We start from the raw sequence: 13590 nt of genomic DNA, 5'->3' as shown, positions 1-13590 counted from the left end.
TTTGAATGGCTGTGATAAAAATTCTAGCCTAATACAGGTTCTTCATCAGCTCTGGACAGTGATTCAGTCACACTGTCATTATTTAGGCTGATTGGCCTTAACTGATCCTTCTCCACCTCCCTGTTTTCTCTCTCTCTCTCTCTTTCTCTCTCACTCTGTCTCTCTCTCTTTCTCTCTCTCTCTCTCTCTCTCTCTCTCTCTCTCTGTCTGTCTGTCTGTCTGTCTGTCTGACTCTCTTCCTCTCACTGCCTCTCCCTTTCTTCTTCTCTCACTCTGTCTCTCTCTCTCTCTCTCTCTGTCTGTCTGTCTGACTCTCTTCCTCTCACTGCCCCTCCCTTCTTCTTCTCTCTGTTCCTGTCCTCTCTCTCTCTCTCTCTCTCTCTCTCTCTCTCTCTCTCTTGCTCGCTCTCTCTCTCTCTCTCTCTCTCTCTAAAATGAAGCAACCTACCCATAATTTTAATTCTCTTAAATTAACTTTAAATAGTAAAGTACTTTACTGTAAACAGATGAACTAGGAAGCCTTATGTAATCAACTAAGCGTGAAATGCTTGCAGTTTAATGTAAACCTTGTTCCTCACACAGCTCACAGAAAGGTGTTGTGGATGCGCACTAGCACAGCATACTGTGATCTCAGGTGGGGTCTCAGCTCTCAGAACGTTTTCCCCCACATATTATCATGTTTTTCTTTAGTGTTTCTCTGTACTAGATTATGGCCAATGATGTAGCCGAGTCAGCTTAGAAATATGTTCAGGTTGTGACAGCGGAAATGTGAAAAAGTAACTAAATAATTTGAGAACTTAAGTCGTTTTTAATGAACTACTCATTTACTCTTGCTTGAGTAATTTTATTTACTAATACTTTTACTTGTACTTGAGTAAATTATCACTACCACATGGTGGTTGGTTAGTGTAGTGGTTAACACCTCTGCCTTCTACACTGTAGAGTGGGGTTCAATCCCCACCTGGGTAAAACACCCAACACTATACCAATAAGAGTCCTTGGGCAAGACTCCTAACACCGCCTTGGCCTACCTGTGTAAAATGATCAAATTGTAAGTCGCTCTGGATAAGAGCGTCAGCCAAATGCCGTAAATGTAAACTACAAGAACAGTACTTGAACTTGAGTAGGGATTTTCAGTACTCTTTACTCCCCATGTTTTTAGCATTGTTTTGATGAGAACCAGATATAGTCAAAAAATCATGAGCACTTCCCAACCAAACTTGCCATTACAAAGCAATATTTGTAGAAAACTTGGAATATGCTTTGTATGTAGCTCCACTATAGTAATAATAAGTTGAACTTAATGGTAATGCTAATTTCTGTTAGCCTGTAGTGATTTTTCAGTGTTGTGTTAGCATCAAGCTGACAGCAGTTAACATTGTGTTTTGTAACAGCTCTTGAGATTTAGGAAGATATTTGAAGCTTAAAATACATTCAAGGAATATTTTTTTCTGATTCCATCAGTAAGGATTAAAATCCACGTTATTATTATTATTATTATTATTAATAATAATAATAATAATAATAATAATAATTATAATGACTATCGCCTTAACTATGTGCACAACCTACTACAGTGATTACAATATATGGTCCAATTAACAATAAAAAAGCCTGTTACGCAAAGAGCTGGCTGAATCAGACATTGACAGAAATATGACGTTTTCCACATGTAAAACATCTTCACTGTTTTCCTCTTTGTTCTTTAGGGACATCTGTGTGTAAAATGGCAGCTGAGACGGTAAAGGTAGGAAGGCTGGTTGGGTGTGAGTGGATGCCCAGTGGAGGGGCTGGATGTTTACCTTCATCTTACTGAACAAGAAACAGCCTGTAGAATCACACTAAGTAAATACACCAAAATAAGTGAGACTTCACATTTTAAGGGATGATAAAATGAAAAGAAACATGTAAAATGTTGGTTTTGTTTTCTACATATCCTTCAACTTGTCAGTTCAAATGTACTGGATTATCAAATTAAATGTTTTTCTGTGTTTTAGTAACATCTTTGTGATAATACTGCACAGATATATGGTTCCCAAATCTGTAGTCTTCCTTTTCCACTCCATCACATCACGAGATCATACATGACTCACACCTGGAGTTATTAGCCAATGAAAACATGTTGACACACATGCCATCTGCCTCTCACTGTGTCTAACTGGTAGAGTCTTGTGTCTGCCATCTGCCTCTCGCCTGTAATTTGTGGATTTGTGCGTCTGTCTATATTTTGCATGTAAATGGACACTCAGGAAATCATTAAGGACTTATCCATCACATTGAAACCACTTCATTTTTCAATCAGTGGCCTCAGACACAGGTAAGAGTGGTGTGTAGAAAGTCCTCAGACGCTGAAGCTGCTGCACCAGTTTTGGAAAGTATAAATAAGCAAAACACTTATCTACTATTTTATTCATACATTCCACCACTTTTGTGAACCAAAAACTTTGACAAATCCATTTCAAGTGCCTAAACAATTCATCCTTAAGAGTAAAACTGTGTATTCACAAGTGATATTGAGAATTTCTAAAACCAGATTTCATTTTTCACTATTCTGGCCCGATTATCTATTTAAACGGTGCTGAGATTCTTCTGAGCATTTGATATATGAGTATCACGTTGTATGCAGGTGCCTTTAAATGCAAATTTAAGAACATATGCAAAAATCAAGAAACTGCCCTCAAATCCCAGAGAGTTTTCAGAGAGTTAATTCAAACAGAAACTTGTTCAAGGAGATTTACAGCACTGTAGAAATGTGAGGTTAAAATACAGCATCTGCATCTCAAGTTAATCAGCATTACAAGTAACGACAACAATGTAAACATTTGTTCCGTTGATTCTTATTGCAACAGGTCATTTTTTCAGCTCATTTTTGTGGAGATGGTAGAAAGTGATCAAGATGACTTGAATGGCCACATGGTGAGCAGTTAGATCCCATTGTTTTGAAGGAAATGTGTCCCAAAGTCTGAAAATTAGTGTGTAACATTAAAAATGTTCACCACCAAAACACTGTTTTCTGCAAATAAGTAAACTTTGTGTGTTTTAATGAAAAAATATTATGAATTCATGGGTACTACTCTTAAAAGCAGTGTCTGTTAGACATGTTCTGGCTTGTTATTGTTTTTTAGCTCAAAATATGCTAAAATTGTCACTACCAAAACAGTCACTACAGAAACATTTGGTAAAGTTTCAGTAGTGTCATGACTCTTCTGTTTGTGACGGTGAGCATTTGGCAGTTGAATCATAGACTGAAAATATAGAAGCTCTTAGATTACACAAGAAAAAAGAACAGACCAGGGCAAAACATGTGTAAGGATTTATTCACTGTATCTGGCAATAAACAATATCTCATCATAAACAAGCATAAATTTGAACATCTCTCTCTTTTGTGTTTTGTTGGAACTACTGTTGAGCTCTCCAACAAGGCACAATGACCACTTCCCTACTCCACCCCCTCCACAAAGACAGCCAATCAGTGCGTACAAATCAGCAAATCATGTTCCAATGTGGTGAATATTCAATTTTGGTGATGCTGTCTGTGCCCATTTCCCATCAGCTATGTTTGACCTGTGAATACACGTCTTGTTTTTCGTCCTGTGTTCTGGAGGAGAGATATATTTCATGTCTTGAGTTGTCTTGACTCTGGGTGGTCTCGAGGAGGAAGGCTTCATAGCAAAATTCAGGGCAGCATAGTTTAAGACTTTTGTGTCTTCAGCCTGAGATACAACAAGAGTCATTACAGTCCATTACAGACCACATGGAAAAGAATGTAACCAGCAAATATTCAGACATTATATAAACAATTATAACAATATGTTTACTGCAGATTCTAGGACAGATCTGTATTCATGTGATGTAAATGAATGTATATGATGGACACGATTACCTGATCAGTGTAGCTTAGATGGCTGTTGAAAGTACCTTTATGAAAAATAAGTAAGTAATGTAATAACGTTCACATGTAATAAGTGAAATCAATTTTGGCGAATATAATTTACCGTGGATCTAATAACAAAAACTAACCATTCCGATGATTCTTTAGTAGAACTCCAATCAGAAGTATGATCACAATAGCAAATATTACATTCAGTATTGTCAAGGTGATAACAATCCAGCTGTTATTTTCTGTAATGATAAAACAGTTATACCTTGTATTAGTATCAGATACTGTATTTGTAAACAAGAGCTGCTTCTATTAAAAAGATGTAAAAACTTTAGCATGCTAAAAAAATTCCATTACAGAACAGAAGCTCTATTCTATCTAAAGTCTCACCTTGTACATTAACTTTAGTTTGATTTCCGAACACTATCCGCCCACATGCAGCCACAGCGCAGTAGTAAGTTCCAGCATCAGAGAGGCTGAGGTTTCTCTTGGGGAGTTTGTAGACGCAGCTCTGTGTAGGAGAATCAGTCTCAGAGCTTTTCTCACACTCATCACTCCTGTTCCCATGAGTGTAAATGATTCCTGGATGAGATTCTCCTGATCCATGTCTGAACCAGTACACACTGTGATCTCCTGAACAGTTTGAATTAAGAGACTGTACTGAACACTGGAGAGTAGCAGAGTCTCCAGTCTTGATCACCATTTCAGTCACAGGATGATGGATCTTCTCACCTTTGAAATGAATTAATAAGAATAACAGACAGAAATACCTCTCCTTGGATCACCACCTTATCGTGGTGGAGGGGTTTGCGTGCTTGAATGATCTTAGGAGCTATGTTGTCTGGAGCAAAAGCTCCTGGTAGGGTCTCCCATGGCAAACTGGTCCTAGGTGACAGGTCAGACAAAGTGTGATCCATAATAACCCCTATGAAGACAGAAAAACAGGACTTGTGTACCCTGCCCGGAACAGGGTTACCGGGGCCCCACCCTGGAGCCAGGCCTGGGGGAGGGGCTCGCCAGCGAGCGTCTGGTGGCCGGGCATTTACTCATGGTGCCCGGCCGGGCCCAGCCCGAAGGAGTTACATGAGTCCCCCCTCCCATCGACCCACCACCAATGGGAGGGGCAGTAGTAGGGGTTCGGTGCGTTGTGGATCGGGCAGTGTCCGAAGGCGTGGGCCTTGGCGTTCTGATCCTCGGTTGCTGAAACTGGCTTTTGGAACTTGGAACGTTACCTCACTGGCGGGGAAGGAGCCTGAGTTGGTGCGCGAGGTTGAGAGATACCGGCTAGATATAGTCGGGCTCACCTCAACACACAGCTTGGGCTCTGGGTCCAATCTCCTTGAGAGGGGCTGGACTTTATTCTTTTCTGGAGTTGCCCATGGTGAGAGGCGGCGGGCAGGTGTGGGCTTTCTCATAGCCCCTCGACTCGGTGCCTGTATGTTGGGGTTTTCTCCGGTGGACGAGAGGGTAGCTTCCCTACGCCTTCGGGTTGGGGAACGGGTCCTGACTGTTGTCTGTGCTTATGCACCGAACAGCAGTTCAGAGTACCCAGCCTTCTTAGAGTCCTTGGGAAGGGTGCTTGAAAGTGCTCCTCCTGGAGACTCTATTGTCCTACTGGGGGACTTCAACGCTCACGTGGGCAATGACAGTGAGACCTGGAGGGGTGTGATTGGGAGGAATGGCCTCTCTGATCTGAACCCGAGTGGTGTTCAGTTTTTGGACTTCTGTGCAAACCACAGTTTGTCCATCACGAACACCATGTTTGAACACAAGGATGTCCATAAGTACACATGGCACCAGGACACCCTAGGCCGCAGTTCAATGATTGACTTTGTAGTCGTGTCATCGGACTTGCGGCCATGTGTTTTGGACACTCGGGTAAAGAGAGGAGCTGAGCTGTCAACTGATCACCACCTGGTGGTGAGTTGGATCAGGTGGTGGGGGAAGATGCCGGTCAGACCAGGCAAGCCCAAACGCATAGTGAGGGTTTGCTGGGAACGTCTAGCAGAAGAACCTGTCAGATTGATCTTCAACTCACACCTCCGTCAGAACTTTGACCAGATATCGGGGGAGGTGGGGGACATTGACTCAGAATGGGCCATGTTCCGTTCCTCCATTGCTGAAGCGGCTGACTGTAGCTGTGGCCGTAAGGTAGTTGGTGCCTGTCGGGGCGGTAATCCTCGAACCCGGTGGTGGACACCCCAGGTGAGAGATGCCGTCAAGCTGAAGAAGGAGTCCTACCGGGCATGGTTGGCCTGTGGGACACCAAAGGCAGCTGGCAGGTATCGACAGGCCAAGCGATCTACGGCTTCAGTTGTTGCCAAGGCAAAAACCCGTGTATGGGAGGAGTTTGGTGAGGCCTTGGAAACTGACTTTAAGTCGGCTCCGAAAAGATTCTGGCAAACCGTCAGGCGACTCAGAAGGGGAAAGCAGTGTGCCACTAGCACTGTATATAGTGGAGATGGTGTGCTGCTGACTTCGACTGAAGACGTCATTGGGCGGTGGAAGGAATACTTTGAGGACCTTCTCAATCCCACCGACATGTTCTCCAGTGAGGAGGCTGAGTCTGGGGACATAGGAATAGACTTGTCCATTACTGAGGCCGAAGTCGCTAAGGTAGTTAAGAAGCTCCTTGGTGGCAAGGCTCCAGGGGTGGATGAGATCCGCCCTGAGTTCCTCAAGGCTCTGGATGTTGTGGGGCTGTCTTGGCTGACACGTCTTTTCAACATTGCGTGGACATCGGGGGCGGTGCCACTGGATTGGCAGACTGGGGTGGTGGTGCCTCTTTTTAAAAAAGGGGACCGGAGGGTGTGTTCCAACTACAGGGGAATCACACTCCTCAGCCTCCCTGGCAAGGTCTATGCAGGGGTACTGGAGAAGAGAGTCCGGCTTATAGTCGAACCTCGGATCCAGGAGGAACAGTGCGGGTTCCGCCCTGGTCGTGGAACACTGGACCAACTCTTCACCCTCTCCAGGATTCTGGAGGGTTCATGGGAGTTTGCCCAACCAGTCCACATGTGCTTTGTGGATCTGGAGAAGGCATTCGACTGTGTTCCCCGGGGTATTCTGTGGGAGGTGCTTCGGGAGTACGGGGTACATGGCTCTTTGCTACGAGCCATTCAGGCCCTGTACAAACAAAGCTGGAGTTTGGTTCGCATAGCCGGCAATAAGTCAGACTCGTTCCCAGTGAGAGTTGGACTCCGTCAGGGCTGCCCTTTGTCACCGATTCTATTCATAATTTTTATGGATAGAATTTCTAGGCGCAGTCAAGGGATGGAGGGTGTCCGGTTTGGTGACCTCAGGGTCACATCACTGCTGTTTGCAGATGATGTGGTCCTATTGGGGACATCAGGCCGCGAACTTCAGCTTTCGCTGGATCGGTTTGCAGCCGAGTGTGAAGCGGCTGGGATGAGAATCAGTACCTCTAAATCCGAGACCATGGTTCTCAGGCGGAAAAGGGTGGAGAGCCCTCTCTGGGTCGGGGATAGGCTCTTACCTCAAGTGGAGGAGTTCAAGTATCTCGGGGTCTTGTTCACGAGTGATGGTACAAGGGAGCGGGAGATTGACAGGCGGATTGGTGCTGGGTCAGCAGTGATGCGGGCTCTTTACCGGTCTGTTGTGGTAAAGAAAGAGCTGAGCCATAAGGCAAGGCTCTCGATTTACCGGTCGATCTACGTTCCCACCCTCACCTATGGTCATGAGCTTTGGGTAATGACCGAAAGAATAAGATCGCGAATACAAGCGGCCGAAATGAGTTTCCTCCGCAGGGTGTCTGGACTCTCCCTTAGATATAGGGTGAGAAGTTCAGTCATCCGGGAAGGACTCGGAGTAGAGCCGCTGCTTCTTCACGTCGAGAGGAGCCAGCTGAGGTGGTTCGGGCATCTGGTTAGGATGCCTCCTGGACGCCTCCCTCGGGAGGTGTCACAGGCGAGTCCACCTGGGAGGAGACCCCGGGGAAGACCCAGGACACGCTGGCGCGACTATATCGCCCAGCTGGCCTGGGAGCGCCTCGGAATCCCCCTTGGAGAGCTGGTGGAAGTGGCTGGGGAAAGGGAGGTCTGGGCTTCATTGCTTAGGATGCTGCCCCCGCGACCCGAACCCCGGACAAGCGGAAGATAATGGATGGATGGATGGAACAGACAGAAATAATGCTAACAGTGAGTGGTGTGGAGCGCAAATGAACATAAAATAAAATAAATGGGATTAAAAGTTAAGAAGTGTTACAGTAAAGTTAGAAGGTGATGCAGACCTTGATAAAGCAAGTGAGTCCCAGATCCAAACTCTACAACATTTGCCTTTACTTTTCCACAGAAATATAGTCCAGCATCCTCTTCATTCTTTGCGTTAATAGTGAGATCAAATGTTTCTTTGTCCACAGTGAAACGTCCATCATTAGAACCTGAAGCATATCTTATCCCCTGAAACGATCTCACAACATACTCTGGCACTTTTCCTGAACTCTGCTTATACCAAGATAAATATTTTTTGTTGTCATTGTCCATGTTCTGGTCACATTTTATGGTAACATTACTTCCACTCCTCACAGTTCGTACGTGAAGCTCAGACATTTCAGTGTTCACTGAAAACAAAAAGTGTGCAATGCTTTAATTGGCTTTAACAATACACAGTGTAAGTGCAAAAAAGGGCCAAGCCCAAAACACTAAAGGTTTTACTGATGTTTTTGGCCTGGTCACAGTCCAGATTTAAATCTTTTAACCAAACAGAATATGTACACAATATTTGGTTTCAGATTACACTCAGACTCACTCGCTGATGGTTTTCAACTGTGAAGTCATCAAAGCTCAGTGGAACATTAATGACTCTATACTAAGTTACTTCATCTATTTTTCAAATCATCTGTTGTTAAGACCGTTAAATGTTGGGTTTGGCCCATTTTTTATTTGCATGGGACTGTATATACATTTATATGTTTCTATTTATATATATATATATATATATATATATATATATATATATATATATATATATATGTATACATAGTACTGGTATTTTATAAAAACAGGTTCAAAATGTCACTCACCTGTAGTAAATAGGCAGAGAGTGGTGAGGAGTGTAATCATTGTTGCCAGACACTGAGACGGTGAAGTAATGAGCAACTTCTTCATTCAGTGGAAACACCAGCCCTGTGTCATACCTGATTGGACATTTTGAAGGTGTGCACTGCTGTTATTGGTCCAGTAGCTGTAAGGAAACTCAAAAACACCAGTCCAGTTCTTTTCACCCATGACCACATAGCTCTCCTACTTTCTCACTCTAGAGTGATGTATGCTTGAATAGATGTTGCGTCAAAGGCTGAAGTTAAGGCTGCTTTAACTTACTTGTCAGTTCAAGTGAACATTTTAAAAATGTCAGATGTGAACAACTGGAATTGCTTTGCTACCTTGACTTATATTATTAAAATGATATTTGTATTTGATTTACTTGAATATATTTAACTCATTTTATTTTCTATACCAACTAAACTCCTAAAGGTGTGCATAGACTAACAGTTCAAACAGAACTTGTTCAAGGGAATTTATAGTACAGTAGCTGTTTTTTTGCCACTATTCTACTTGCTCACTCACAAACATGCTGCCACATGCCAAATAACTTTACAAGTGATAATTAAGCAACATCTTGTGTTGTTAAGCAGGTACAGCAAAAACTAATTTGAATATTTAATCCACTGATGATTAATTCAAAAGATCATTTCTTTGTATGTAATTAGCTCTGGGTTGGTTTAAGTTTGAAGACTGAATGCAAGTAACGAGCTGAAACTTATAGTGGGTGTAAGAGGGAGGGGAGTGTTGATAAAAGTGAATGTCTCAAAGTTTCTGACCTGTATCTACTTGGCTGTTTGAGCAGCAGGCCTCACCAACAGGAAATACTCCTTTAACTCACTGATCACTGATCTATAACCTGGTTCTTCATAGTGTGTAAGGGTTTGTTGTTAGAAAGGTCCATTGCAGAACACACAGGCCAATAAACAGTTATTCACTATGCAAAGTCTGCTTACTTTGAAAACTAGTCACATAATCATATAATTTTATATAACTATAATAAATATAATACAAGGTTTATATATTAATACTACTATTAGCGTCTATAATAGTACTAGAATGGTCTCAATTACAATGCAGTGTTGTAACTGGCTTCTTTATTAAATTCATTAACTTTATTATATTTTCACTATATAGTGTTGCACACTAAAGTAGTGTTGGCCTGTTTTGCTCTCAGTACATAAGTCTCATAACACATTTTTTTACTCTGGATATTATAGTTTGGATGTTCATTCCTTCAGTAAAGATTTTAATTCAAAGCCTGTCTCTGAATGATGTTGATTCCCTTTAACTTTATGCCCAATTTACTCTAATGATGACAGAATATGGTCCAGTTAAGCCACTTCTTATTACTTGACTGATATACACTCTTGCTTATCAGAGATGGCTGTATGTGAAACTGCAGCTGTAATGGTGAAAGTATGAAGGCTGGGTTAGTGTGAGTTAGTGGGACAGGAAGTGTGGTAGTGGTAGGTATTGTGAAGATGCAGTTTTGTTCACTGTGTCTGGTTTTACTTATTTGTCCGATCATATTAAGATTTAAAAAATGATATTTCCTATTATTAATATTTTATATTAAGTCAGCTTCTGAAGATTTGTATAGAACTCATTGGAAGAGATTTTCAGAACTGTAGCTCAGTCCTTATCATCCATTGCACTTGCAGATTGATAAACATGCAGCCACATGCTAAAGAAATGTACTGTAAAGTCATTTGGTTTGTGTGACTGAAAGCCACATTAATTGATTTTAATCAGCAACCAGTCACACAATTGATGTTTGGCCTGACAGTGTTGTTATGCTGAGCTCTAATTCTGTGTAGCTCTTAGGTAGCACAGCCTAAACTAGCATAGCGTAGCTACTTCAGTTCATTTCAAAGCCAAAATAAAAAGAGGGCAAACGTTTATTTGAAGTGTTTTTGAGGTTTGAATTCATGGAAAATGTTGCTTTTGTTCATCTAAACTAAAGATTTGCTTGGCATGTATGGTATTTATTTGTGTTGAATAAAAGCAAGTAAACCTCAAGTAGTTTTCTGTGCTGTTTAGATTATGTACCTATACACTGCACAGTACAGGAGGAATGTTGCATTTTGTGGTGTTTCTAACAAGAAACATCCTGCATGCTATTTGTAGCAAAAGGCAAAAAAAAAAACAAACAAAAAAAACCCAAAAACATTCTATTCCAAAGGTAAACTTCACTTTGCTATCATGGAATACTGCTGCTTCCTGTGTGTGGCAAGCATCTTAAAAAGGGAGTAAACAAAAAAGATACTTGCAACCACAACACTGCTGTTTAACGACAAGCTAGGCTGTCATATGTCTCATGATCTAGTCATGGCATCCTGTTACCCTGTGAAATGATCATTATTTCATAAGTAGATGACTGTTAAACACATTTTACAAAGAGTGAGTGAAGGTATTGTTTATTTTCGGTAATATTTTACATTAAACGGTGCACTTTCATCAATATCTGTGATGGAAAGTCATTGACAGAAGTTAATAAGACCACAGAAACAAAGTCCAAGACGTTCATGGTTTACTTGGTCGACTAATTAGCTATTATGTTAGAGCTGTACTACAGTGGTTATCAGTCATATCATGTCTAGTGTTGCTATTTGATCATTACAGAACAGCTAATTCCTGTCATGATATAGGGGTTAATTACCTGCTCAATAAAAGTATATGTAACACTTTGGAGTGGTCCTTTGTAGATGCTTAACAAACAGGGTATCAGTAGCACACCAACAACATATCAGTGAAGTAGCAGTAGTGAAGCATCTGAATAGAATGAAGTAAATATTTTGTAGATATTTTGTTGATACATTACTTACATTAAGTAGATGTATTGATATGTTATTTCCATTACACAAAACCTAACCTTACCCAACCTTAACCTGAACCCAAAACCTAAGCCTATCCCTGGCCCTAATCCTAACCCTAACCTTAAACTCAACCCAAAACCTAATCCTAACCCTTATATGTTTTTGGCATGTTACGGAGATTCCGTTGAGTGTTTGTTTCATCTAAACAGGACCACTCTAAATAAAGTGTCACCAAGTTTAGTTACTTTTACCAGTGAATGTTTAGGCTGCATAGAATTTAAACGTCTGAATGGCTCAGTTCCCTTTGATTGTCCTTCGGAAACATTTTCAAGAACAAATCAGTTTTTATTCAACTAAACTAAGTCTTACACACTTGCACCTTACCTGCTGGTTGTTTTGAGATTTAAGAGTGGGTTTCCATGGCACTGCTCCACAAAGAACCATTTTGGCACCTTAAAATGTAGTATAATAATATAACAATAAGACAGACACTCTTAATATGCACATATTATGTTCTGTTGTTTATAGGAACTGTCTACACATGTCTTTGAATAAGCAGCCTTGGTTTTAGGCCTAACCAATATGCCCACTTAAGTTTCTGCTGTGATTTATCATGAAGTGTGCATAGGCTGTTCTTAATCATGAATTCATAGTATCATGATGTTACTTGGACAGACATTTAAAGTAGCAATGAATGCTGAAGTAATGTGATGTAAGGATTAATTAATGGCGAATCGACCCGCTGTCATGGCCTCACTCGTCTCCTGACGACTGTCTGTCCCTCAGTTTTTACTGCACTTTAGACATTTAGGGTTTTTGAGGGGACGGTGTAGATGGACACCGCAGACCAGTGGCCCGGGGCTCTGCCCATGTTTGCCCCCACACCTGGCACCCCAATTTTAACTACACCACAGTATCACACACTACCCCACATTCAACTCCTGCACTCAACACTTCACTGGGGGTGGAAGGGTGGGAAGGTCATCCCTCACCCGTGTCCTGCTCCCTGCCAGGGCGGGGGGTTGTACCCCGGTGCGGGGGCTGGGCCGGGGGCGTCCTGGCATCCTGGGGTTGCTGCCCGGGCCCCCACGGCGGTGCCGGTCGTGCGGTATTGTATGTTTGGGTGGGTGTGGGCGTCTGTGCGCCCGCGCGCATTCTTCCCTTCTGTGTGCCCTCCCGCACATGTGCATGTTCGTCCCATGTATGCATCCATATACAAGCCGGTACTGGGTGGGCTTTCCTTTCGCCCCCTGGGTGGTGGGTGGCTCTCGGGCGTATGAGGCGCTGGGTCTTTGCTGCTACCTCGTGATGGGGGGCATCCTGGGGGCGGCTCTGGTTCCTCTGGTTCCCCTGGACCTGCTGGGGGGGGGGTGCTGTCCGGAGTCCCCCTCTCTCTTCCGCTGGGATGGGCATGCAGGGGTCACTGGGAGGTGCGGCCCAGGGTCTCCACTGCTCCTGGGGGGGCCGCGGCGGGCGGGATTCCCTGGTCTCTCTGGCCTCTGGGGGGATGTTGTCGCAGCTTTCTGCCCTCGCAATTAAGTGCATCTTGTGACAAATTTATACTGTACTGCACTCACAAACACACACACACACACACACACACCCACATACACATACACATACATCACAGTCATTTGTGCAGTCTTTCCAAGTGCTGTACGTCTCAGGTACACTTTCTTCTCTTTTCTCAGGAGCAGCAGTTGGTGAACCATCGCCGTGGCATTTGTATTTGTGCTGTGTTCTTTCTGCCCTTTTGTTATTTCCCTTTCTTACCCCCCCCCCCCCCCCCCAATAATCTATAGTGCTCACTTTGGAAAAGTAAATTTGTTTG

The 13590-nt window shown here is 42.8% G+C and overlaps 1 protein-coding gene across 1 annotated transcript; it reads right to left on the bottom strand.

Moving 5' to 3' along the window:
- Window positions 1-3298: 3298 nt before the first annotated feature.
- LOC108411022 lies at window positions 3299-8970 on the bottom strand. The gene is made up of 6 exons (XM_017682386.2): window positions 8922-8970; window positions 8130-8459; window positions 4271-4612; window positions 4021-4122; window positions 3884-3918; window positions 3299-3713 (listed from the first exon to the last, which is right to left on the bottom strand). Exons 1-6 carry the CDS (start codon window positions 8959-8961, stop codon window positions 3492-3494), a joined length of 1071 nt encoding a protein of 356 aa, XP_017537875.2. The 5' UTR covers window positions 8962-8970; the 3' UTR covers window positions 3299-3491.
- Between the last annotated feature and the right edge of the window lie 4620 nt (window positions 8971-13590).

Source organism: Pygocentrus nattereri, chromosome 2, assembly GCF_015220715.1.
Source record: "Pygocentrus nattereri isolate fPygNat1 chromosome 2, fPygNat1.pri, whole genome shotgun sequence".
Lineage (NCBI taxonomy): Eukaryota > Metazoa > Chordata > Actinopteri > Characiformes > Serrasalmidae > Pygocentrus > Pygocentrus nattereri.
This window is presented reverse-complemented; position numbering and strand designations above follow the sequence as displayed.

Excerpts from the sequence above, each read along its gene's own strand:
- LOC108411022 (XM_017682386.2), bottom strand. The coding sequence starts at position 8,961 with ATGATTACACTCCTCACCACTCTCTGCCTATTTACTACAG. Across the intron at positions 8,460-8,921 it reads TCTCTGCCTATTTACTACAG|TGAACACTGAAATGTCTGAG; the intron begins GTGAGTGACATT and ends TTTTGTTTTCAG. Across the intron at positions 3,919-4,020 it reads ACTAAAGAATCATCGGAATG|GTACTTTCAACAGCCATCTA; the intron begins GTTAGTTTTTGT and ends TTTTTCATAAAG.